The sequence below is a fragment of the Myotis myotis genome, unplaced genomic scaffold (assembly GCF_014108235.1).
Source record: "Myotis myotis isolate mMyoMyo1 unplaced genomic scaffold, mMyoMyo1.p scaffold_m19_p_1, whole genome shotgun sequence".
NCBI classification, from domain to species: Eukaryota; Metazoa; Chordata; class Mammalia; order Chiroptera; family Vespertilionidae; genus Myotis; species Myotis myotis.
In genome coordinates this window covers 217927283-217953200 of record NW_023416313.1, presented here as the reverse complement: position 1 = coordinate 217953200, position 25918 = coordinate 217927283, and the positions used below count along the sequence as shown (strand labels likewise).

The window sequence follows — 25918 nt, the reverse complement described above, 5'->3', positions numbered from 1 at the left end:
CATCAAGCTTGTTGGCTTTTTTGTAAATGAAGTTTTACTGGCACACAGCCACACCCATCTGTTTAGGTTATTATGGCTGCTTTTGGCCTACAACAGCAGAGTTGAACAGAGTTGAGTAGCTGTGACAGAAACTGCATAACCCACAAGCCTATAATATTTACCATCTGGCATTTCAGAGAAAAACTTTGCCGAGCCCTGGTATAAAGTCCAGAAGGGGAGTGAGTGAGGTTAGAGGCAGGAACACGGGTTAGGAACATGGAATAAGATGGCAGCATAATGTCTATGGAGCCAAACTGACTATTATTTAAAGTTCCTGCTTTGTGCCAGGCAAACCCCTAAGCATATTACTCGTGGTACTTGCTTATGTGTTCACAATAATCCTAGAAGGAGATAACTCCATTTTGCAGATAAGGAAATTAATGCGTAGGGAAGCAGATAGTGTATCCAAAGTGATACAAACGAAGTGGCAGAGCCAGGATAAGAGCCAATAAGCTAGATAGCCTTTCATTAGAGCAGTGGTTCTCAACTTCCTAATGCCGCGACCCTTTAATACAGTTCCTCATGTTGTGGTGACCCCAAACCATAAAGTTATTTTCGTTGCTACTTCATAACTGTAATGTTGCTACTGTTATGAATCGTAATGTAAATATCTGATATGCAGGATGTATTTAGGCGACCCCTGTGAAATGAATGACCCTGCATGTCACAATAAGGGATTTGAATTGTATCAAATCCCTGTGAAAGGGTCATTCGAACCCCAAAGGGGTCGAGACCCACAGGTTGAGAACCATTGCATTAGAGTATGGTGAGCAAGTTAGAAACAGGATAACACCAGAATAGGGTTAAACAACAGAAAATAGTTAAACAAAAGACAAGTCTTATTTTTCTGAGCATATTTAATTGTGAATATGTTCGGGCTTTTGAGATTCAGTTCTAAGATTAAATTATGTTATGTTCATGTATTAACTCAAGTTGATAAAAGTTACAAAAGTTTCAAAATCTGCACAAATCAGCTACAGAAATATTTCTCTTCATACTGTAATCCAATGTATACTTTAAACCAGCGGTTCTCAACCTGTGGGTCGCGACCCCTTGGAGGTGGAACGACCCTTTCACAGGGGTCGCCTAAGACCATCCTGCCTATCAGATATTTACATTACGATTCCTAACAGTAGCAACATTACAGTTATGAAGTAGCAATGAAAATAATTTTATGGTTGGGTCACAACATGAGGAACTGCATTTAAAGGGCCAGAAGGTTGAGAACCACTGCTTTAAATAATCATGTAGTGGACAAAACTGAAAAGGTAACCACAGATCAGATGTGGTTCAATTACAAGTTGTCACTATGGCCCTAGCTGGTTTGGCTGAGTGGATAGAGCAGCCTGTGAACTGAAGGGGCCTGGGTTCGATTCCGGTAAAGGGATTATATTTATTATATGGTTTCCAATAGGTGGTGCAGGAGGCACCCGATCAATGATTCTCTTTCATCATTTTTTGTTCTCTCTCTCTCTCTCTCTCTCTCTCTCCCTTCCTCTCTGAAATCAATAAAACACACACACACACATATATATATATATATTTTGTTGTTGTTGTTGTTGTTGTTGTCATTATGGCCAGGCTGATGTGGCTCAGTGGTTGAGTGTCAACCCAGGAACCAAGAGGTCACAGTTCGATTCCTGGTTCCTGGTCAGGACACAAGCCCAGTTTCAGGTTTGACCCCCAGTAAGAGGTGTGCAGGAAACAGCTGATTAATGATGTCTCTATCCCTCTCACTTTCTCTAAAACAAACAAACAATCAATACAACCATTAAAAAAAAAGTTGTATTATGTCTTTTATTTATCCTTATTTGAAACTGACATTTGCAAACAGAAAACAAATGGTGCCATTTCCAATAATGCTATAGTTTGATGGTTTTTAATAAATCTTGCAATAGTAATTGGCAAGAGTTATAAATTACTTACCCCACCTGCACTGTTGATTTCCTTATATTAGAAAATGACATTAGGGCCCTTTGGTTAAAATAAACATTAACTGATGTTCAGAAGTTTTTGGACATTGACAGTTACACCTCTACCTATGGCCACTTTCCTCAGAGTTGTATGAGGTAAGCCTACACTACAATAAAATTCACAGACCAGATCTTGGGAAACTGGATCTTCAGTAAACCAATGGTGATCACATTTTTGGGAGACATAAGCAGACTCAAAGATACAAGTTTATAATGCTATCCCCAATGGGGCTTATAATGTGAGAAATACCCTATGGTGATGAACTATCTAAATTCCTGTACATCAGTGGTCTCAGGAGTAGGTGGCCTTGTCCCACAGCGTGCATTTGGCAATATCTAGAAACAGAAAAATGTTTCCTAAGGCTTACAAAGGGATGTGTGCTACTGGCATCTAGTGAGCCCAGCGTAGGGATGCTGCCGAACACCCCACAATGCACAGGACAGCCCCACAACAAAGAATTATCCAGCCCTAACTGTCAAGAGGAACAAGGTTGAGAAACCCTGGGTGAAACTGAAAACTGTATATACCTATTACTATGAAATAAAATTCAAAACAAAAAACTTAGCTTATAAGTATGTATTCTTTCTTTTTTTAAACCCTCACCCGAGGATATTTTTTCCATTGATTTTTTTAGAGACAAGGGAAGGAGGAAAAGGGGGAGGGGGAGGGAGGGAGGAAGGGAGGGAGGGAGGGAGGGACGGGGAGAGAGAGAAACACTGACATGAGAGAGACACATTGAGTGGTTGGCTGCCTCCTACAAGTGCCTGGACAGGAACTGGGGATGAACCTGCAACCAAGGTACGTGCCCTTGGCTGGAAATTGAACCTGCAACCTTTGGATCTGAGGGCTGCTACTCTAACCTCTGAGTTAAACCAGCCAGGGCAGCATTTCTACTTTGAAGAGAACAATGCATACTGGGTATTGGATCGGGAGAGAATTACCACATGTAAAAGGATTACAAAAAGATCAAATTATCCTATATAATAAAAGGATAGTATGCAAATTTTCCCCTCAACTGGGAGGTTGTCTGGGAGTTCAAACAGGGGGCGGGGCTGGCCAGGGGAAGGGAGGGAGTATCTGGCCAGCAGCCACTAGGGACCCTACCAGTGCACAAATTTTGTGCACTGGGCCTCTAGTTTAAGTATAAATGCCTAAAACACGTTACAGCCTTACCTGGAATCTCATTGGCTACCACCGAAGGAGGGCTTGATTGGTTACTGCTGATCTGCTGGTGGCTGATCATGTGACAGCACTGTGGTACGGCATTATTGACCATGTAAAGTGTGTCTGGCACATTGGACATTCTAACCATTCGTAAACGCACAAGATCTGTTTGTTCCACCATCATCTCATCTAGCACTGACTGAAAGAACAATTCAGTATTAATAGAATTAGTAAACCCTTCATCTCTGTTAAATCACATTTGGAGATATATTATTACTTTCATCATATAAAAAGGGAATTACTTCATTGCTTCCAGTGTATGAAGTTTATAATTAGTGGTGAAAGGAGAAAGTACCCCTACCTCTTTAATTTTTAAATGATCTTTTGGAGTATCTTTGGAAAAAAAAATAACCACTTCTGAAAAGTTTCCTTTCAATTGAAGTATTTAAAATTTACAGGAAGAATATAAAATTAATCAGAAGTAAATTACACATAAAGTTACTATAAAGAAAACATGTAGCCCTAACCAGTTTGGCTCAGCAGATAGAGCATCAGCCTGTGGACTCAAGGGTCCCAGGTTCGATTCCAGTCCAGGGCATGTACCTTGGTTGCGGGCACATCCCCAGTAGGGGGCGTGCAAGAGGCAGCTGATCGATGTTTCTCTCTCATCGATGTTTCTAACTCTCTATCCCTCTCCCCTTCTCTCTGTAAAAAATCAATAAAATATATTTTAAAAAAAGAAGAAAAAAAAAGAAAACATGTATACATGGGCTAAACATCAGATAAAAAAAAAAGTCCTGGCTCATTGGCTCAATTTGCTGGGCGTTGTCCCGTGCACCAAAAAGGTTGCTGATTCCTGGTCAGGGCACATGCCTGGGTTTCGGGTTTGATCCCCCATAGGGGCGTGCAGGAGGCAGCTGATCAATGTTCCGCTCTCACATCAATGTTTTTTTCTCCCTTTCCCTTCCTTTCTCTCTAAAAATCAATTTTTAAAAAGTGCTCAAAAGACAAAATATTAAGAACTGATATTAATTGAATAGGTCTAGCCCTAGCTGGTTTGGCTCTGTGGATAGAGCGTCAGCCTGCAGACTGAAGGGCCCCAGGTTCGATTATGGTCAAAGGCACATGCTGGGGTTGCGGGCTCGATTCCCAGTAGGGGGGTGTGCAGGAGGCAGCCGATCAATGATTCTCTCTCATCATTGATGTTTTTATCTCTCTCTCCCTCTTCCTTCCTCTCTGAAATCAATGAAAATATATTTAAAAAATAAATTGAATAGGTCTATAAATAAACTCAGTTGTTAAAAATCAGTTTTAGATTAATCTATTTCACTAAACCAATCAAAATGATATAAATATAAACATTTTCTACTTTTTAAAAAAAATATATTTTATTGACTTTTTACAGAGCGGAGGGGAGAGGGATAGAGAGTCAGAAACATCGATGAGAGAGAAACATCGATCAGCTGCCTCCTGCACGCCCTCTACTGGGGATGTGCCCGCAACCAAGGTACATGCCCTTGACCAGAATCGAACCTGGGACCCTTGAGTCCGCAGGCTGACGCTCTATCTGCTGAGCCAAACCGGTTAGGGCCATTTTCTACTTTTTATTGGGGCAATTATCTACTTATGTATGGGTACAGCCATCTGAGAAACGGAAGTTCCAGGAGGACTAGTGATGAGCTTACTTTTTGAGACAAAGCAGAATGGAGAGTAGGCCTAGTTTATTACAGACCATTTATTCCCAGACTCAACCTTTTGTAAAGGCCTCAGTTGCTTCAGTGAATCTGAGTACTGAATTTATTTTAAAAGGACCAGGCACAACCATTCTGCTTTTTCTCGCTGTTTTAGAATTATTTGAAATGTCAATCAGTCGATAAGAGGTAGATTATTAACCTAAGCAACAAAATAAACTCACAAATCCTTTCATGTATCTTAAACTAGGAACTCAGATAATAAAAACAAGATAAATAATTCTATATCCAAACACACACTGTTTCGCCTCTTCCTTTATTTCATAAAGCTTAATGGTGATTTCTGACTTTCAAAGACTGGCTGTTTCTCAAAAGGCCACTCCAAACTTCTTCTGGCTGAATACATCTAATAAAAATTACAGTATTTCATTTTTACATTACCATATTTTCTAGAAGAATTGTTATAATAGTCATAATGCCAACTATTTGCTGAATAGAACTGAAATTTTTTCTTAGTATGTGCTCTTATTATAAACTAAACACAAATTCCAGCAGTCAGCTGGAATGTGTTACAGAAATGTGTTACAAGAAATGATAGCAATTCTTTACTTTATGAAGGAAGACACAATGTGTGCCATCTTCTTGCAGGACATTTTCCCATGCTGAAGATCACAAAATACTGACAACCATTTCAATAAAAAAAAAACACAAAAAGAAAACCTTTCAAGTTAACATTTTACAAGAAAACTAAAATGAGAAAAATGTAAAATGCAATTTAACATGACCTAAATTATAAAAATATGCTTGATAATTAAACATTTCAGAAAAGTATTCTACTGAGCAGTCAAACTAGAATTTATGTTTACTTTCTGATTATTGGACATATAGGCCATTTCCAAATATTTAAATAATGCCACAATAAATACTTTGTGCTTACAGTTTATAATACAGTGATCTAATGTCTGAAAATCTTTTTCATTACCTTTGCTTCCTCCACATAGGGAGAGAAGAGTCGAGGACGAACATATATTCCAGCATTTTTTTGCCGTAACCAGGCATTTGACTTTCCACCTTCTGATGTAGGAAGCATATCTGATGGAGGAGTACTAATCAAGCCTCTTTTCATCTTGAAAAAAATTATTTTTTATAAAGGTATTTGTGTAGCACTACAATACTAACATAAAAATAATTATACCTACAAATCAAAATGTTCAAACTACCATTTGTATAAAAATTTAGGAATGTATGTAAAATTTAAAAATACTTCAAATGTTTAATAATATTTAAAGGACTTGGAAATAAAAGGTAGTACAATTTCCCATTTTTCCTCTAAACAGAGGAATGATGTTTTTAAAACAAGAGCTATATTAATGAAAAAATGTAACGAGTTGAACTTTCAAAATTCTTAATGAAACCAATTATTATTTTTTTCCTTGCTCATCTAGGAATTGATTCCATCCCCAACTTAGTTCCCTCCCCCCAAGACAAATCAAGAACTAGAGAGCTAGTGTCTACAGTACAAGGATAGAGGCAGTTGTACATGGTGCTTAGGGGCAGTGACTCCAGGGGAAGGCAGACTTGGCTCAAACCTTAACTCCCCATTTAACAACCTTGTGACCATGACATCTCCATTTACCTGGGCCTCACTTTAAGGGCTCCTAGATGGCCCTGGAGATGGGACACCACACAACTAACTGTGGTAGCCCTGTTGTTTCCTCATCTATGCTAGGAGAATATAAAACAAGTACCCACAGCACATAAAGTGGCTGTGAGGATAAAATGGGTTTGGTACAGTGCTTAGAACTTCCGGTTGACAGCTATTATTAGCGAACTTTTCCTGGGTGGGGACTTATGTGATAGCCATGGAATTAAGAGTATCAATATATTTTTTCTCAGTCTACTAAACCAAAGTTCTAAAATATTTTTCTAAGTTAAATTCAGGGTTCAAATCGGTTTGAGTCTCGGATTTTAAACAAAACCAAACACTGTTTCTCCAATCTTATTCTTGTTAAACATTAATAAATGTCTAATTGCTGCATTAGTTAAAATTATTTTTAACTAATAAAATTAGCAGTAGGTGGTATTTAGAGAAAAAACTCGTAACTCTAACCCAGCCGTGGGCAAACTATGGCCCGTTTGAAATGAATAAAACTAAAAAAAAACAAGACCGTACCCTTTTATGTAATGATGTTTACTTTGAATTTATATTAGTTCACACAAACACTCCATCCATGCTTTTGTTCCGGCACTCCGGTCCAGTTTAAGAACCCATTGTGGCCCTCGAGTCAAAAAGTTTGCCCACCCCTGCTCTAACCTATTACAACTATAATAATGTTGCTATATTTCCTTTTTTCAAATAAATTTTAACGTAACTGCATTCTAGAATACATAAAATACACATTTTATATCCTTCTTTCTAAAATTATATTCCATTATCAGCATTTTTCATGATGCGCTATTAGTAATTATAACCACTGTACAGGACAGCAAACTATTCTGTTGCGTAGTTGTACTATAATTTACTTATTTTCCCTGTTCTTAGATATTTAGACTAATTCCAAGTATTTAATGACAATGTTATCAATGTACCAGCTATACTTCTCCTACGGGATAGTAATATTATTTCAAAAATCACTGACCTAATAGGTGAAAAAATGGTAACTTACTGTTTTATTTTGCTTTCTTTGGGGTATGTGATTACTAATGAGACTGCACATTTTTCTAATCAGAGATTCCATAAATATTTGTTTTCTTCTAGTTTTCCATGTTTCAATTTAATATTTAATTCTTCAATCTAACAGGAATTAATTTTCTGTGCAAATGAAATGAGGGTTTAACTTTAAACAAATGTCCTCCCTTCCCCATTCATCAGTTAGTCTAGCACCACACTGACTTGTGATAGCTCATTTACTATGTTTAATTCTTTTATTAATTAGGATCTTTTTCTAGGCTATTTGTCTTGCCTGTTATGCTAGCATCAGAGATTATAATTAGACTTTTAAAATGTACTTTACATTCTGGAAGAGTTATCCATCCTTAATTATGTTCTTTTTAGGGACCTTTAAAAAAATATTGTGTTTACAGCATTACCTTAAAGTTATAAAACAATGTACGAGGAACTAATATTTGTAATATTTCTCCTCCCATCCATTAATCTGAACAATTCTATTAGTTTAAAAACTCTTTTAAAAAATAAAATTAACAAAATCAGCTCCATTAATTTTTAACTGAAATACCATTATAAGATTCATTCAGCCTTTTTACACTGAACCATTCATTCTCCTTTCCTCCTGTTTTCTGATTTATTTCTGTTCTTGAAGTCTCCCCAAAGGTAATTTCTAACCTTCCCTTTTTTAATAAGAATATACTTGATCTACACTGACAAATGCTGAATTAAACCCTAAGAAACTATCCTCTTGCAAAAGTAACGATATACACATTCAACTCTCATTCACCAAACACTTATTTGTGCTGTGTGCCAGGTATGAGGGATTGGGGGATATAATATAGTACAAAACAGACATCTGTCTCTGACTTCAATGAATTCAGTTTCACAATACTCTGTTCGTATAATTATTTACAATGATAAACAAAGATAAGCCTATACATTTTAGTGCATTTTCTTTTCATGAAAGGGATAAATGAAGACACACACTTACTGCATCACTTAGGACTTCACTGTTTATAGGTAAGATGTGTTCAACGCGAACAAAAGGTAAGAGAGAAGAAAGGATCTCTCGAAGCTCTTCAATGTCCAGGTCTCGTCTTTTCACACCTCTTTTGTTCACACTATGAGCAGTGCCACTCAGTAAGTTTGGTTCTGTGAGACAGAAAATAAAAAGTCTCCAACCAAATCCAAATTTTCAGAAGGCTTTCTTCTCTAGTATATTTTCAGTACCATTCTTTATATTTTAGTACACCTGTTTTAAAAAGGGTTATAACTTACGTTTTTTTTTAATGTTTTTATTGATTTTTAGAGAGAGAGGAAGGGAGAGGGATAGAGAGATGGAAACATTGATGATAGAGAAACATCACTGTTCTGAGAGAGGAACATCATCGATTGGCCTCCACTGGGGATTGAGCCCACTACCTGGGCATGTGCCCTGTCCAGGAATCAAACCAGTGACCTCTTGGTTCCTGGGTTGACGCTTAACTGCTGAGTCACACTGGCAAGGCAAATTATGTTTATATTTTATGAAGTTTAGTTAATAAAAATGTTCTGACAGAGAAAAAGCATGGTGTCAACAGTATAACATTCTTTTATGATTTTCCTGCACTACAAAATAGAGGATTTTTTTCTGTACACTAACTCAAAGGAAAAGATGATAATCTATTAAAATCTAGTTTGACTGAGGGCTTTTTCTTAAGCTTTCTCACTTTTGTGACCAGATTTTAGTACAATAAGGGCACTGTAGAGCAAGTACTATTTCTGGTCACTGTAGGTTAATGGTATACTCATTAGGCTACCATTTGTTTAAAAGCAACTTAACAAGATATTAATCTCCTGGCAGCAAAATAAGGTATACTCTAAAATTCTTTGCTAGTCTCTCAAATTTCCATAAAATGGGAATGTTCCTGCAGATAAGTGAACCCTTTAATCTCTAACATGTATATTTCCATTGTCCAGAGCAGAGAATAAAGGTTTTCTTTATTGGTTATTAGTAAAAGGGGAAGATTTACCATGCTTACATACATGTAAGATTTACATGCTTACAATACTGAGGTGAGAAAAATTTACATAAATGTTGGGAATCTTTAATCATGTCTTTAATCTAGGGGGTGTATTTTTTTTCAAAAGGAGATCTTTAGCCCTGGCTGGTTTGGCTCAGTGGATAGAGCGTTGGCCTGTGGACTCAAGGGTCGCAGGTTCGATTCCGGTCAAGGGCGTGTACCTTGGTTGTGGGCACATCCCCAGTGGGGGGTGTGCAGGAGGCAGCTGATCGATGTTTCTCATCGATGTTTCTGACTCACTATCCCTCTCCCTTCCTCTCTGTAAGAAATCAATAAAATGTATTTTTTAAAAAAAGGAGATCTTTATTATTCACGAATATAAATGGCAGGTATTTTGCAACGTCTGTAGGCTAACTGGTATTTCCTTTAAATCATGTGATAGGTAGGTAAGGAGATTGTTTTTGAGAAGTTAAGCTTTTACTGCAGTTGTGTGAAATAAAATTGCCGCAAGTGTGTGAAAAAGGTTTTTGTCCTTGCCTTGCTATGATCTGCCTTCATACTTACACAAGACATTGCTTTTTTTAAAAAAAAAAAACTTTTTTCTTTAGTAGTGTTTTCAAATGGAATCTTACTTTAAACTCCCAAATATGTAACAGGTAAGGTCAAAACCCTAATCTATGAGGGTGACTAAAAAAAGTGTAACCCGGTTTGCTTAGCTTCCTTCTCATTCCTGTAAAAGAGCCTGACATTCTAACCCAGCCGTGGGCAAACTACGGCCCGCCCTTTTATGTAATGATGTTTACTTTGAATTTATATTAGTTCACACAAACACTCCATCCATGCTTCTGTTCCGGCCCTCCGGTCCAGTTTAAGAACCCATTGTGGCCCTCGAGTCAAAAAGTTTGCCCACCCCTGGGCTAGATGCTCAATGCAGGAGCCCGGCTCATGGCTGGAGAGCGTAGCAGCAGTGGTGGGGGCAGTAAGGAACAAGGGGTCCCAGACTACAAGAGCGGTCGGGCCTAAGCCAGCAGGCGGACATACCCCAAGAGGTCCTAGACTGGGAGATGGCATAGGCCGGGCTGAGGGACCTCCCCTCCGAGTGCACAAATTTCATCTATTGGGCCGAGAGAGAGAGAGAGAGAGAGAGAGAGAGAGAGAGAGAGAGAGAGAGAGAGAATGCCTAAGCGACCAGAATGACCAGTCCGTATAACGCGCACTGACCACCAGGGGCAGACACTCAATGCAGGAACTGCCCCCTGGTGGTCACTGTGCTCCCACAGCCAACCTCCCCCAGTCCCTTCCCCCCGGCTGCCAGGCCCCAATTGCCCGATCAGAGCCAGGCCCTAGATTGGGATGGGAGTGGGTGGTGGTGGGTGCAGCCCCTTTCCAAGGGGGGGCCAAGGACCGGCTTCCTCCTCAGGGCTGGCGGCCAAACACCTGCACCCTGTCCTCCCCCCAACCGGCAAGTCCTGATCTGCCCACCGCCCACCTGCCGTGGTGGCAGCACGGTGACAGCACGGCAGTGAGGGAAGGTGGGTGCGGGGAGGGGGAGGAGGAAGCGGGGAACCATGCAGTGATGGCATTGGCATTAGGCGTCCGTTCCTTCAGCCTCCAGCCCAGCGACTGTCACCTCCTCTCCTGACCCCGCCGGGGCCTTTGGGCCCTGGGCTGGGGCAGGAAACTGGGGTGGGTGGCAGCGGACACAGCCCCTTTCCCAGGGGGGCTGAGGGCTGGCTCCCTCCTTGGGGCCTGTGGTCAATCTCCCATGTCCTGTCCCTCCCCGCAGCCAGCAGACCCCAAACGGCCCGCTGCAGGAAGGAAGAGGGTGGGAGGCAGGGAACTGTGCGGTGGTGGCGTTGGCATCCGTTCCTCCCGCACCCGGCCTGGAGACAGTTGCCTCCTCTCCCAATCCTGCAGGTGCCTTCGGCCCCAAATGGCCCGGCCCTGATGGCCAGCCAGGCCTAGGGACCCCACCCGTGCACGAATTTCATGCAACGTGCCTCTAGTGTTCTATAAAGCCGCTGTGAACACTGAATCACTGCTCCTAAGGGAAACACAGGGATAGGTTCCAGGGAGCCTCTGGTTACATTTTTGCCAATTGATCAAGATATAACTTTGTCTTGTGTGTGTTTCTGTTTAAAGAAACCTTAGTAACATATATGTTGATTCATTAACACTGAACTCATGGCCAATAGATAACTCATACCTGAACAAAGCTTATCTAACACACATTATCTCTGTGAGGCACATCACAGCCTTCGTATGCTTAGGAACATCAGACAGCACTAAGCATTACACTTGGAGGCCATTTTAAACAGTGAGATTATCCCCAAACCTCGTTAAGAATGCAAAAAACATGGCACTAAATACACTGTGAAAGGACATGTTTACAATATGAGAGCAGAAACAAGAAGGCAAAGCATCATCTCGTTTCAAATTAAGGTGAGAACATATGCATCAGGAGACTCAAATTTTTTGTCACTCCGCACATGTCTGCAAATGCCCATGAAAGTGTTAAGAGTACTGATTTGGGGAATGCAAATACATTTTAGCAAGTAGGTGAATTTGCAAATACATAATCTGCAGGCAAGGGGGATAGACTGTATACTGGCATTACAAAAATGTCCCAAACTAATAGTAATGGTTATTTTTTTAAAAATATATTTTATTGACTTTTTACAGAGAGGAAGGGAGAGAGATAGAGAGTCAGAAACATCGATGAGAGAGAAACATCGATCAGCCGCCTCCTGCACGTCTCCCACTGGGGATGTGCCCGCAACCAAGGTACATGCCCTTGACTGGAATCGAACCCGGGACCTTTCAGTCCGCAGGCCGATGCTCCATCCACTGAGCCAAACCGGTTTTGGCAGTAATGGTTATTTTATTAAAAATTTCAAATCTTAGAATTGGTAAAGGCTTTTGCAGGCCACAGAGAAATAAATGAAATCAAATGGGAAGACTGCTTTTGTTCCCTAGTACTTGAATAGTAGTGTATTAAAGAGATATATAAGAAGGTTTGAAGACAGGCTAGCTTGATATTTTTATATATTTAAAAATGTGGCAAAACAACTCTATAAACTTATTACTAAAAAACACCGACCATGAACACTTTAAAGAGTTGAACTTTGTGGTATGTAAGTTATTCTATATAAAAAAAGCCTAATATGCTAAGTGTCAGTCGTCCAGTTGGCCATTCAACCAATCAAAGAGTAATATGCTAATGATATAAGGCTGCTCAACCTCTCACTATGACGTGCACTGACCACCAGGGGGCAGATGCTCTGACTGGTAGGTTAGCTTCCTGCTGGGGTCTGGCCAATTGGGACTGAGCATGACGGGTTAGACATGCCCTGGAGCCCTCCAGCAGTCCCTCCTTGGCTGGCCAACCTCCTGCATCCCTCCCCGGCCCCAATTATGCATCAGTGGGGTCCCTCGGCCTGGCCTGCTCCCTCTTGCAATCCAGGATGTTGAAGAGCTGTTTTCGGCCTGATGGTGGAACAACCCGTCGCTATGATGCGCACTGACCACCAGGGGCAGATGCTCAATGCAGGAGCTGCCCCCTGGTGGTCAGTGTGCTACCACATTGGAAGTGCCACTCAGCCGAGAAGCTGGGCTCATGGCTGGCGAGCTCAGTGGCGGTGGTGGGAGCCTTTCCCACCTCTGCGTCCCCTGAGGGCTCCCAGACTGAGGTAAGGCGCAGGCCGAGTTGAGGAACCCCCCCCAAAGTGCATGAATTTTGTGCACTGGGCCTCTAGTATCTAAATAAAGCTGTTGAAAAATGACAGGGAAGGAAAGTTTGTATTTAATTTTTCTAATTAAAGTTTTTTGTTTTGGGTTCATTACATAGAAATACAATATTCTATGAAGAAAGGAGTACAGGGAGGTAGACTAATCCTGGATATAAATAAAAGAATCAGCTTCCAAAGTTGAAAGCTCACCTCCTATTACGATGTTTCCATCTTTTCTAAAGTATCCCCAATTGAAGGCCACTCAAAATTATGCTTTCTCCCTTACCTTCCACAAATTTAAAAATAAACAGCAAATATGCTTTTTTTGGGTAGTCATATATATTTTTTTATTGAGGTAAAATTCACATAACATAAAAACCTCACCATTCTAGAAGAATACTGGTTTTTTAATAAATTTACTTTGTGCACTCATCTCCACTCTCTAATTACAGAACATTTTCACCAACAAGAATACTTTAATTATTTCACTTCTACTTCTACTGTAAATCAGTCAACATTTAATATTAAGAACATAGAAAGATAACATTAAAAGTATTCTGCCCTGGCCAGGTAGCCCAGTTGGTTAGAGCAGGGGTCCTCAAACTACGGCCCGCAGGCCACATGCAAATACAAATATTGTATTTGTTCCCGTTTTGGTTTTTTACTTCAAAATAAGATATGTGCAGTGTGCAATTTGTTCATAGTTTTTTTTAAAACTATAGTCTGGCCCTCCAATGGTCTGAGGGACAGTGAACTGGCCCCCTGTTTAAAAAGTTTGAGGACCCCTGGGTTAGAGCATCGTTCAGATATGCTAAGGTTGTGGGTTCAATCCCCAGTCAAGGCACATACAAGAATCAATCAATGAATGCATGGATGAGTAGAACAACAAACCATTGTTTCTCTCTTTCTTCCTCTAAAAATCAATTTTAAAAAAAGTATCCTTTTAAAGCCGCAAAATATAAGTTTGTGGTATATTTATCTCTAACAAAGTATACCCTCCTCTCCACTAAAGGGTTTTGCCAATTGTAAAAATTTTTATTTTCACCAGGCAACGTTGATTATTGTCAAGACTGACATGTAGCATCATGTCAGTAAGCTTTTGGGGAAAACAGTGCAAGCTAATTTTCTGAGCTTACCTCTGTCTGCTATTCTTTTCATCAGCTGGTGCTCACCCCATTTAATCAGATATTTAAGGATATCTTGTTCACTTGCCTATAATAAAAAAATGGTTTATTCTTATTTTGGTGAAATTAGGTAAATGGTTGTTAATTTCATTAATGATTTCTCCTAGGACCTAGGTCATAAAGTAAAGACAACATGCAACTTGCCTACCACATTTCACCCTTTACACTGGCTGTCTGAAATGTTCCAGTTAAATTTTCTGTCCATCAATAGCAAAGACAAAGACTGTGTTACATGGGTTTTGCCCAGTAATCTCACTCTTTGCTCCAACTAAATTTTTTATTCTTATTTCCATCTTTATTTTTTTCTTTATCGTTTTCTTCACCTATTATACATTTATTTTATCTTACTATATGGTCTTTATACAGTTGCCTTAAATTCTTTTTGGAACAAGTTGGAGATAAATAAGTAAAAATTAAAGATTAAGGATACAGAGTGGCTACTACCTCCTGCAGGAACAATCCCCAAAAGATAGTCTACTGATTTTAAGACCCTTTAAGCACAATTTGTGAAATGCCAAGGTACCCCTCATTTCTTCATATTCTATCTTAAATCTTAAAGCAAACCTAGGCTGCTCTCCAAGGTTTTTCTAAGAAGAAACACAAAGCTTCTGAAGACAATAACCTGAGAACTGACAAATCCTAACTTCCATGATGCATGCAGTCTGGACAAGACAGTAAAACAAGGTTAATAAACACAAATCTTAGTAAATGAAATCCAACATGACAACATTTGTGCTGCAATCAAAGCACAGATACTAAATGAATTATTTAACTTTTCGCTGCACTTCTGACTGAGATGAAAGCATTTTATAATTTCTTTAGTAAAACTATAAAAATTAAATGGCTTAATGGGTTTTTGCCTTCATAACATTTAAAACTGTTGTACAATTTTCTGCATAATATTCATACAACTGATGCAAAAGAAAATTAAGCTTGAACATACCTAAAAATATTTTTCCAATATTTTAAATCTACTGTTAGTTTTAACTACAAAATTATAGATAGATATATAAGTCAAGAACACAGAATTTGCTAAAAATTGTTTTGGATTAAAAATAAGTAGTTGAAAACATTATTATACTTTGGTAGTACACATATACAGAGTTTTTATGAGTATTTGAGTAGATCAAAAATTATTACTACTACTTTATGCTGCTTAAACTACTGTCTACAGTCTAAGTATCTCACACTCCACCAAAAATAAGAAACTGTATGTGTATAGTGAATTCACTACTCATGGAAGCGAAGAAAATCACTGTTGGGATGTGCTTCTGACCCTGCCTATTGCCTCAAACCCTTTGGTGTGGTTAGTCAGGACCCAGGAGGGCTCACAGTGTTGTTAGAGTGCACGAAGGGCCAGAGAGCCACAAGGCTTTGTTGCACACATGTGAAGAGGGCATTCCTAGGTAGGTTGATCTCCCTAGATGGGAGAATAACAGAGTACAGACGGGTTTCTTGGTGCACATATGAATGACCATGAATCTGAGAGGTGTATAAATGGTTACCTGTAGGTAGTCAGACTGGATAGCAGTAAGTAGATGGTCTTTGCTGAGCTCATAAAAAACATCCGAAGTCATGACCTGGGAAAATTCCTCACAGAGGAAATGTAAAGCTTGTCGGTGCACCCATTTGGAGCCATATGGATGAGAGCTCCACTTGAGGATGGCAATTAAGGTATCTAATGAGATGCTCTCAGCAATGATATCCTCACAGCCTAAAAAAGAAGGCAAATACTTCTTGAGATTAATCATAAATATTACTCAATGAACATTAGTGTGTTTGACACTATACCTAAAAGTAGCCATAGTAAAAAAGAACAAGGAGATAAATAAAATCTCATGGAAATCACCAAGACTTGGTGGGATGGGGTAATAATAAGTAACAATAGACTATGACTTCTATAGGAAATCTGCTGTTAAAGAGTCAGATCCATAGAAAAAGGCAGGGAATCCTCACAATTGTTTAAGAAAATAAACATCTATGTGAAAATCACCAGGATACTGAACCAAAGGGGAAAGAAAATTAGGTAGAAATGATAGAGCTGTAGGAATTTGCCAGAGGAAGGATATGGATGACAACTGACTGACCGCAAGAGTCTGCACTTGCAAAGAAGGTGGGCTATCTTCTTTGAACTATGAGGACATCTGCTCTTGGTATTACCCTAATAAATAAAACTTGCACTTTGAAGCTTAATCCCTCAGAATACAAATAAAATTTTGCAGTTTGATGCTCACCTGGGATTAATTCTGGTGAATTATAAAGGAATAAGTAGTTTAAGTGAAAAGGAGAAAAGGATCAGGATCCTGGAGAGAGTGACTTAAGAGCAAGAAACAAAGACAGAAAGAAAGACAGGAAGAAAGGAAAAAAGGAAGAAAGAAAGAAAGAGAAAATCCGAGGCTAGTCAGTTATTTTCCTTAGGAAAGATCATTCCAAAATATAAAGATAAAATATAAATAAAACCTGAGCGACAAAGATTGTAGAACAGAAAATGGCTAAAGTTGGTCAGAAATTCTTCATAACTAAGTTTACTAAAAAATAAAAAAGGACCCTGATAACATGGGGGGTAGGGGAGTGTGAGGGCTGTAAAAGATATAGCCAAAAGAAAGTATATCAGTGAACTCCAAATCCTTCCAAAGCTCAGAATTACTGTGGGACCATGAAAGGTGAACAGAAAGGTAATGAATCCCATTTTCAGGAGACATATCATAAGTAGCTAATATAAACTCTGCAAAAAGTAATGCTTCATTATTCCCTTTTCTGATATGGTACCAGATAAGGAGAATATCATAGAGAATTGTGTAATCCATCTTCTGCAAAACATTTAACAAAATACTTCCTGCTATTTCTAGATTGTTAGCTCCACAAAACAGGGACTGCTGTCTTCACTCTATCTCTAGCACCTTCTTGCACACGGTACATGCTAAATAAAAATCTGTTGAGTGTACAAATGACATCTTTGCTGATATAATGAAGAGATGTAGATGGATGACAGAACAATGGTTAACAAAACCATTTGTCAGTAGCACTGATTAACTTGGGGGATGCACTGGCAAGTCTCTGTTTCTGTGATGTTTATCAAGAACTTGAACAAAAGACATGGAAAGTATGCTTCAAAATCTCCAGATGCCCTAAAACTGGGAAACACAGTTAACAACCCACTGGATAACATGACTATAATTGGATAAAATGATGGGTCAAAATGAATATGAAATATAACTAGGAAAAATAGTAAGTTCTATAATTAGATCAAAGAAAATCAACTGCACAGATGACAAGGGAGAGTTAGCTTAACTACCACCTATGTAAAAATAATATCTGGGTATTTTAAGTGAATGAATGTAAAATGTAACATGGTTGCTATAAAGCTGAAGCAATATCAGACTGTTAAGATATGAACATAGATAGCCCAGGCTGCTGTGGTTCAGTTGGTTGGGCATCATCCCGTGCACCAGGAGGTTGCGGGTTTGATTCCTGGTCAAGAGCACATGTCCTGGTTGCGGACTTGATCCCCTGCGTGCAGGAGATAGCCAACCGATGCTCTGCTCTCACACTGATGTTTTTCTCTCTTTCTCCCTCTTCCTTCCTCTCTAAAAATCAATAAACTATTGTTTAAAAAGAAAACATGCATAAAGTCCTAATCAAAGGAATAACATCGCACTGCTCCCCTGCGAGGTGCTATGTTCTGCTCTGGGCCCTGTGTTTTAAGATGGAGCACTAACAAAACTCCAGAATCCTCAGAGGAGAAAGTTTAAGACTTGTCATAGGAGAAAAGGCCCAAGCAAACAATATTATTTCACTTATGTCTCTAAAGAGAGACTAAGCTACCTTTAACCCTTTGTATGCCATAAACGTCTATAGACGCAAATACAAAATATCGTGGCATGTGGGGATGGTTTCTGTTTTGGACGCGTTGGCAGTTAAGTGGATGGATCTTCGTGAGGCAAAGGAGAAAGGACTGACTTCTCTGTTGTTCCTATGGCAGGTCCTGGGAATCAAATAGATGTTAAAAGAAGGATTTTGACTCAAAATATTAAGAAATATTTCTAATTTCAAGTTTCTAACAATTAGAATTGTTCTCTCCTCCCCTCATAAAAAGGATCCTTCTTGAAAAATGTAGGAGCAAAAGCTAACTCATCATATTAGAAATAGAAGACAAAAAACCCCTATACAAGATATAGAACTAAGGTCAGATGACATTTAGGCTGCTTTTGCCACAACGATAAAGTCATTTTTAGAAAAATGTAACAGTAAACATAAGAGTAATTAAATCTAAAGATTAAAATTTAATTTAAACATTAAAATGAAATCCTTATAAAGAACATTGAGACCACCACAATAAAATCTGCATGTAAACACCACCCAAAGACATGAATATGTGCTGATGAGAACTGGAAAATACCGGAAAGTTCTGAATCGTTCTTGTGGTTTTATGGTGAGCCTGAATACCACGCTGAGGAGGACAGGCCTCTCCCAGTAGCCAGTGGAGGACTTCTGTCAAGTCTGTTGTTTTAAGGTAGGCATTGGACTAAAACTGAGTATGATAAGTCAATCTGATAAATGTGTTCGGGAATGAAGCACAGGAAATTAGAAACACTCACACACACACACACACACACACACACACACACACACACCAGTTATTTAAAAGGATGTATCACAATCCTACTTAGCCAGGATATTGGCAGAGGTAAATAAAGAAAACTAATGATAACATATTATTTAAACTGGAGGTTGACAAAGAAGACACAGTAAAAAAAAAGGGGGGAGGGGGAGGGGTTTTGAAACCATACAGATTGGACTAGAAATCCCACTTTGACCACTTAGAACCAAAGTCACTTAAACCTCTCTGAGCCTGAAATGTTCTCATTTGTATTAAACTCCTAACTTTGGGTTGTTATGAGGTTGAAATGAGACTGTACCCTTGACACCCTTCATTTGTTCCAACATTCTAGAGTACCTACTGCCAAGTGCTGTGAATGCACAGCTCCTTTAACTGCACACTTTCCTGGGTGATGTTATCTGCCTCCGTGCTCTTAACTCTCACTAAATCCTTATGACTTTCAAGTCTACAGTTCCAGCCCAGAGCTCTCTCCTAATTCCCAGACTCACTCCTTCTACTTCCTACTGAAGAGTTCCATATGGAAATTCTGTACACATCTCAAATTCAAAAATCATTCATTTTATCTGAGAAATCTAGTACCCCGTTTTTAATCCCTAGTTTGAAAAAAAGGATATCTAGCTCTGGCTGGGTACTCCATTGGTTAGAGCATCGTCCGGGTATGCCAAGATTACAGATTTGATCCCTGGTCAGGGCACATACAAGCAGCAACCAATAAAAGCATAAATAAGTGGAACAACATATGGGTATTTTTCTCAAATCAATAAAATCAATCAATATAAAGAAGGATACCTCATCTCCCCAGTCACCAAGGCCAGAAACCTGAGTACTATTATTATTGAGTCCTTCTCCTGAAGCCCATGTGCAAGCGACCATCAATTACTGACCACCCTATTCTTATTTTAAATCCACCCCCTCCAATGAAACTGAATCACTATATCACTAATAAAAATTAATTCAAAATGGATTAAGAACTTAAATGCAAGATCTGAAACTATAAAATTCTTAGAAGAAAACTTCAGAAAAAGGCTTCTTGATGTTAGTTTTGGCAATGACTTTTTGGATGTGGCACTAAAAGCAAAAAATTAACCAGTGGGATATCAAACTAAAAATGCCTCTGTACAGAAAAAGAACAATCAGCAAAATGAAAGGCAACTTACAGAATGGGAGAAATATTTGTATACCATTATCTAATAAGGGGTTAATATCCAAAATATATAAGAAATTGATACATCTCAATAGCAAACAATCTGATTAAAACATGGTCAGGGGATTTGAACAGACATTTTTCTAAAGACATAAAAATGGCCAACTAGTACATAAAAAGGTGCTCATATTACTAATTATCAGGTAAATATAAATCAAAACTACAGTGAGATATAATCTCACCTGTTAGGCTATTATCAAAGAGTCAAGAGATAGTACTGGCGAGGATATGGAGAAAAGGGAACCCTAGTGCACTGTTAGTGGAAATGTAAATTGATACAGTCACTACAAAAAAACAGTATGGAGGCTATTCAGATTATAAATAGAACCACCATATGATCTAGCAATCCCTCTTCCAGGTACATATACCCAAAGATGATGAAATCACGATCTCAAACAGATACCTGTGTTCCCATTTTCATCGCAGCATTAATCACAGAAGCCAAAACATGGAAACAACTCAAAGTGTCCATCAACAGATGCATGGATAAAGAAAATGTGTTACACGGGGTGAGGCAACAGAAGATTTACAGTTGTGAGTATGCAAAACAAAGAGTTTATTTTTATTATTTATTAATTATTGTATTACTAGAGGCCCAGTGCACAAAAATTTGTGCACTCGAGGGGGAAGGGGGGGTCCCTCAGCCTGGCCTGTGCCCTCTCCCAGTCTGGGATCCCTCGAGAGATAACACCCTGCTGGCTTAGGCCTGCTCCCGCGTGGCAGAGGGCAGGCCCAATCCCTAGGTGCAGCCCCTGGTCGGGCTCAGAGCAGGGCCGATTGGGGAGTTGGGGCGCCGCCCCCTGTCATGCACAGAGCAGGGCGGATCAGGAGGTTGGGACGCCGCCACTGTCACACTCAGGGCAGGGCCGATGGGGAGGTTATGGCTCTATCCCGTCACACACAGAGCAGGACCCGTGGGGCGGGGGGGGGGGGGGGGGGGTTGTGGCGCCGCCCTCTATCACCCACAGAGCAGGGCTGATCAGGGGGTTGGGGTGCCGCCACTCTCACACTCAGGGCAGGGCCGATGGGGAGGTTATGGCTCTGCCCTGTCACACACAGAGCAGGGCCCGTGGGGGGTGGAGGGGGTGGGTTGGGGCGCTGCACCCTGTCACACACAGAGGCGCAGGGCGATCAGAGGTTGGGGAGCTCCCCCGTATCAGGCACAGAGCAGGGCTGATCAGGAGGATGGGGCACCTTCCCCTGTCACAAACAGAGCAGGGCGGATAGGGAGGTTGTGGCCCCGCCCCCTGTCACGCTGATCCCGGTGCCGGGAGGCCTCTCGGCTCCGCTGATCCCGGTGCTGGGAGGCATATTACCCTTTTACTATATAGGGTAGAGGCCTGGTGCATGGGTGGGGCTGGCTGGTTTGCCCTGAAGGGTGTCCTGGATCAGGGTGGGGGTCCCCACTGGGGTGCCTGGCCAGTCTGGGTGAGGGGCTGAGGGCTGTTTTCAGGCTGGCAGGTGACGGAAGCTCCCAACCGCTCCATTTTTTCTTTTTTCTTTTTTTTTAATTCTGGGCCAGCTTTAGCTCTGAGGCTCCAGCTCTTAGACCTCCGCTGCTGAAAGTAGGTATCTGGTTTGTTTCGGTTCAAAACAATGTATAACTCCAGCTCTGACTCCAGCTCTGAGATCCCAGCTTGCTGAAAGCTGGTTTCTGGGTTTTTTTTTAGCTTCTATATTTGTTAAAATGTTTCAAACTGCAGGCTCAGAGGCCTGCAAGGCAGGCAGGGAACGTTGGTTTACTCCGTCACTGAAGCAAGCAAGCCTCATGTTAGTTTCAAGACGCCTGGCTGCCAGCCGCCATCTTGGCTGACAGTTAATTTGCATATCGCCCTGATTAGCCAATGGGAAGGGTAGCGGTCGTACGCCAATTACCATGTTTCTCTTTTATTAGATAGGATTTTTCATGTGAATAACCACAGACCTACTTTTGTCCCACCATGTATATATAAAATGGAGTATTATTCAGCCATAAAAAAGAAAACTCCGCCATTTGTGACATGGATAGACCCTAAGTGCATTATTTTAAGTGAAATAAGTCAGATAGAGAAAGACAAATACTGCATGATCTCATTTATATGTGGTATCTAAAAACATCAAACTCATAAAACAGAGAAGAATGATGAGTCACTGGAGCTGAGGAGCAAGGGAAATGGCAAACATTGTTCAAAGAGTACAAACATTCAGTTACAAGTTGAATAAAGTTCAGGGATCTAATGTATAGCATGGTGACTACAGTTAACAATACTGAATTGTATATTTGAGATTCAGCTTTAATGTTCTCACCATAACAACCAAATGTTAATTATGTGAGTTAAAGGATGTGTTAACTAACGCTATTATGGTAAACATTTTACAATCCATACATGTATCAAATCATTACACTGTACACTGTAAACTTATATATTATTATATTAATTATATCTCAATAAAGCTGGAAAAAAATTTCTATTAAATCTATTCTCATTACAAAAAAAAAGCAGGCTTAGTTTTCCTGGGTTTTATTTCTCATACCCTTTTGGCAAAGGTTCACAATCTGGTTAAGTCTGTTGGGTAGAGAGGTATAATATAGAGGTAGAATCAAAGTGTAACATAGTTATGTACATGGAAGCGTATATTTTAAGTTTCTTCCCCTTTTAATAGTCTTAAAAGATTTCCTTGCAATAGCTAAATGCCAGAAGGCACTACTAATATTACAGACCTATTCCAAATATCTTTCAATATATTTTAAAAGTTATGATCTGACACATTCTCCCAATGGATGAATATAAAAGAAACTGATAACACTGGTTACTTCTGTGAAGAGAATCTGAGTGGCTGGGGGACAAAAAGTTGGGAGGACAGGAGACTCTTCGCTGAATACTTTTTTGTACCTTTTTACTACCTGTTCAGAAAGTCAAATAATTAAAAAAAAACAAAAACAAAAAAAATCAGACTATGGAAGTTGCTGTGTTTCTTCTCTCAGGGCTCAATATAAAATCAATCACTGACCACAAAATCCAGCAAATATTGGAAAGAAAATGAGAAGCTTCTCTACTTTGAGAACATTATTCCCTTCTGATGAGAAAGTGGCGATCAGCAAGATTCATGCTGCTTGTGTGTGAAAATGTACACTGATTGCTTGTACTCTTTATTCTTACAGCTCTTGCCAAAATGTGGGAAAGGGAAAAGCAGACAAACATGGGAAAGAAGCTGGAAATTCCTAGGGAATAACTTTTAGTAAATAAAGGCCAACGTACACAGACAACCAATGATGAAGACTGAAGTTTTCTCTTAAGCCATGAAAGGAAACAAACAAACAAAAAGACTAAGTTTAAGAACCCTTATGATTCTTAACTGAATACAGATTCATATTTCTTTAATGTTTACTTTATAAATTAATGTTCCCTAACACAGCATTTTATTTTTTTAATATATTTTTATTGTTTTTATTGATTTTTACAGAGAGGAAAAGAGAGTAATAGAGAGTTAGAAACATTGATGAGAGAGAAACATTGATCAGCTGCCTCCTGCACATCCCCTACTGGGGATGTGCCTGCAACCAAGGTACATACCCTTGACTGGAATCGAACCTGGGACCCTTCAGTCCGCAGGCCAATGCTCTATCCACTGAGCCAAACCAGTCAGGGCCTAACACAGCATTTTAAATATTTATGCTTACGTGTTCTGGTAGGTAAGTGAGAGTAGCATAATGAAAAGGAAAAGCATTCATGGGGATGTCAGTTCTCTGACACAGGCAATGTAAATAAGCATTCACTATAGTATAACTCCTACTATAGTAATACTCAGGGATCTAACTGTGATCTACAGGATGCCTAAACTCCCTGAAAGTGAACACAAGTTCTTATGTGCTGACACCTCGCTGGAAGACAGATGCAAAATACATCTCTAGAGTCAGACTGACCAGAGGCCCAATCCCAATTCCCTTTAGCTGTATTATGTGTAAAACTCTTGCCTGTTTCCTCATCTGAAAAGTGTTTTCTAATCCTCAAAAGGTACTTCATCAGATTATTTTGGGAGTTAAAAATATATATACACATAACATTAGTACACTGTTTTAATTTATGGTAAATAGTAAATAAACAGCGGCTAATTCTAGAATTGTTTCCTTAATGAGCTACCCATTGTACTGGTGTATTCCAACTCAAAAGTAAGCACTGGGATTTGCAAGGGATGGAAGATAGTAGGAAGGAGCAGGCTCAAGATAGCAGAGCAAGTCAAAGTTCATAAAGGAAAGAGTCAGTGATAACCTAAATGTATTGTGCACTTTCCTCTCACAGATCATTTGTTTAAAATAAAAACAATCCTAGTACTCAGCATGTGAAAAACTCAGAGGTTCACAGTTCTTTATCTAAAAACAAAAAATACCCACTTACACCTCTGCCTGTCTACTACCCTTACACCATTTTCCCACTAGTGAAAAAACAGTAAGTTAGTATCTTTAATTCTACTGTAATAAAAGAAAAATGCAAAGCTTTTGTGGGTAGACATATTACGGTTTCAGAAAACTTTTTAATATCTACTGGTTATCTCTTAAATATGATCATGTGCTCCCTTCAAAACAATGCATCTCATAGATGATTTATTCTCAGAAATCATATTCTCCCTCCTGCCAAATGAGGGGGAGTCAGAAAACAGATTCAAATCTTGGCCCTAACACTTTCTGGATGTAATCCCAGGTGACACTATTTTCAAGCTTCATTAATCGGTAAAATAGAGATAACACTACCACTGTGAATAATGTGAGTGAAGTGCTTAACCTAGCGCCTGGCAAAACACAGGTGCTCAAAAAACTCTACTGAACAATATAGTAAGAAAAATTTTAAAAGAATTAGTAATTTTAGATATGTAATTTATAGATTTTATCTGGTTAAAAGAGTTATGCATTTAAAAAACTCCACTAGGTCCTGGCAAGGTAGCTCAGTTGACTAGAGCATCTCCATATGCCAAGGTTGTGGTTTGGACCCAGTCAGGTCACATACAAGAAACCACCAATGAATGTATAAATAAGTGGAAATGTACACTTAAAACCAATCCACTTTGAAATGGTCATAACTCTATTTACAGTTGAAGAAGAATATGGTTAGAAATAGACATTTCAGTGTACAAATTACATTTTTCATTTTTTGGCACTATTTTCAGATGCGTGGATATTTCACCTTCAACTTATATGTAAAGCATTTATATGAAGTTTTATAGACATGTCAATGCTAATATGAAGTATATAAAAATGTTTTAGTGGAAAGCACCAAAACAGAGCTCAAAATCTTTTGTATATCAAAGTCATCCACTTCGTGGAGATATAGTTAGCAAGATTAGTCCATGTTAATTTATAATAGAAACTGATTCCTTTTCACCAAAATGTATGAAAAAAATAGTTGGAGTCAAGGAATTTTCTGAACAGCTTATATTCACTGTTTTAGCGGTTCTAGAAATACACTCCAAACTGAAGATTTATTCTTTTGGAAATATTTATAAAAAGACTAGAGGCCCGGTGAAGCCCGGTACATGACACTCGTGCACTGGAGTGGGGGGAGGGGTGGTTCCCTCAACCCAGCCTGCACCCACTCGCAGTCTGAGTTCCCCTGGAGGATGTCCGCTCGAGGGGTCCTTAGCGCTGCCGCGGAGGTGGGAGAACTCCC

General features: G+C 39.5%; 1 protein-coding gene across 11 annotated transcripts in view; it reads right to left on the bottom strand.

The window, feature by feature from the left end:
* BTBD7 (BTB domain containing 7) overlaps positions 1-25918 on the bottom strand; it is an 81974-nt gene that overhangs the window by 11295 nt on the left and 44761 nt on the right. For 5 of the 11 annotated variants that reach the window (XM_036316040.1, XM_036315983.1, XM_036315988.1 and 2 more), the window contains 5 exons: positions 15957-16165; positions 14404-14479; positions 8528-8688; positions 5851-5994; positions 3187-3376 (listed from right to left, as the gene is read on the bottom strand). The exons of 1 other annotated variant lie outside the window; for it this stretch is intronic. In XM_036316040.1, the coding sequence (XP_036171933.1) occupies positions 3187-3376; positions 5851-5994; positions 8528-8688; positions 14404-14479; positions 15957-16165 (780 nt within the window). Of the gene's footprint in view, positions 1-3186; positions 3377-5850; positions 5995-8527; positions 8689-14403; positions 14480-15956; positions 16166-18276; positions 18437-18850; positions 18951-25918 lie in introns of those variants that run through there. 5 more of the 11 variants (XM_036316057.1, XM_036316051.1, XM_036316006.1 and 2 more) reach the window with 5 other exon arrangements.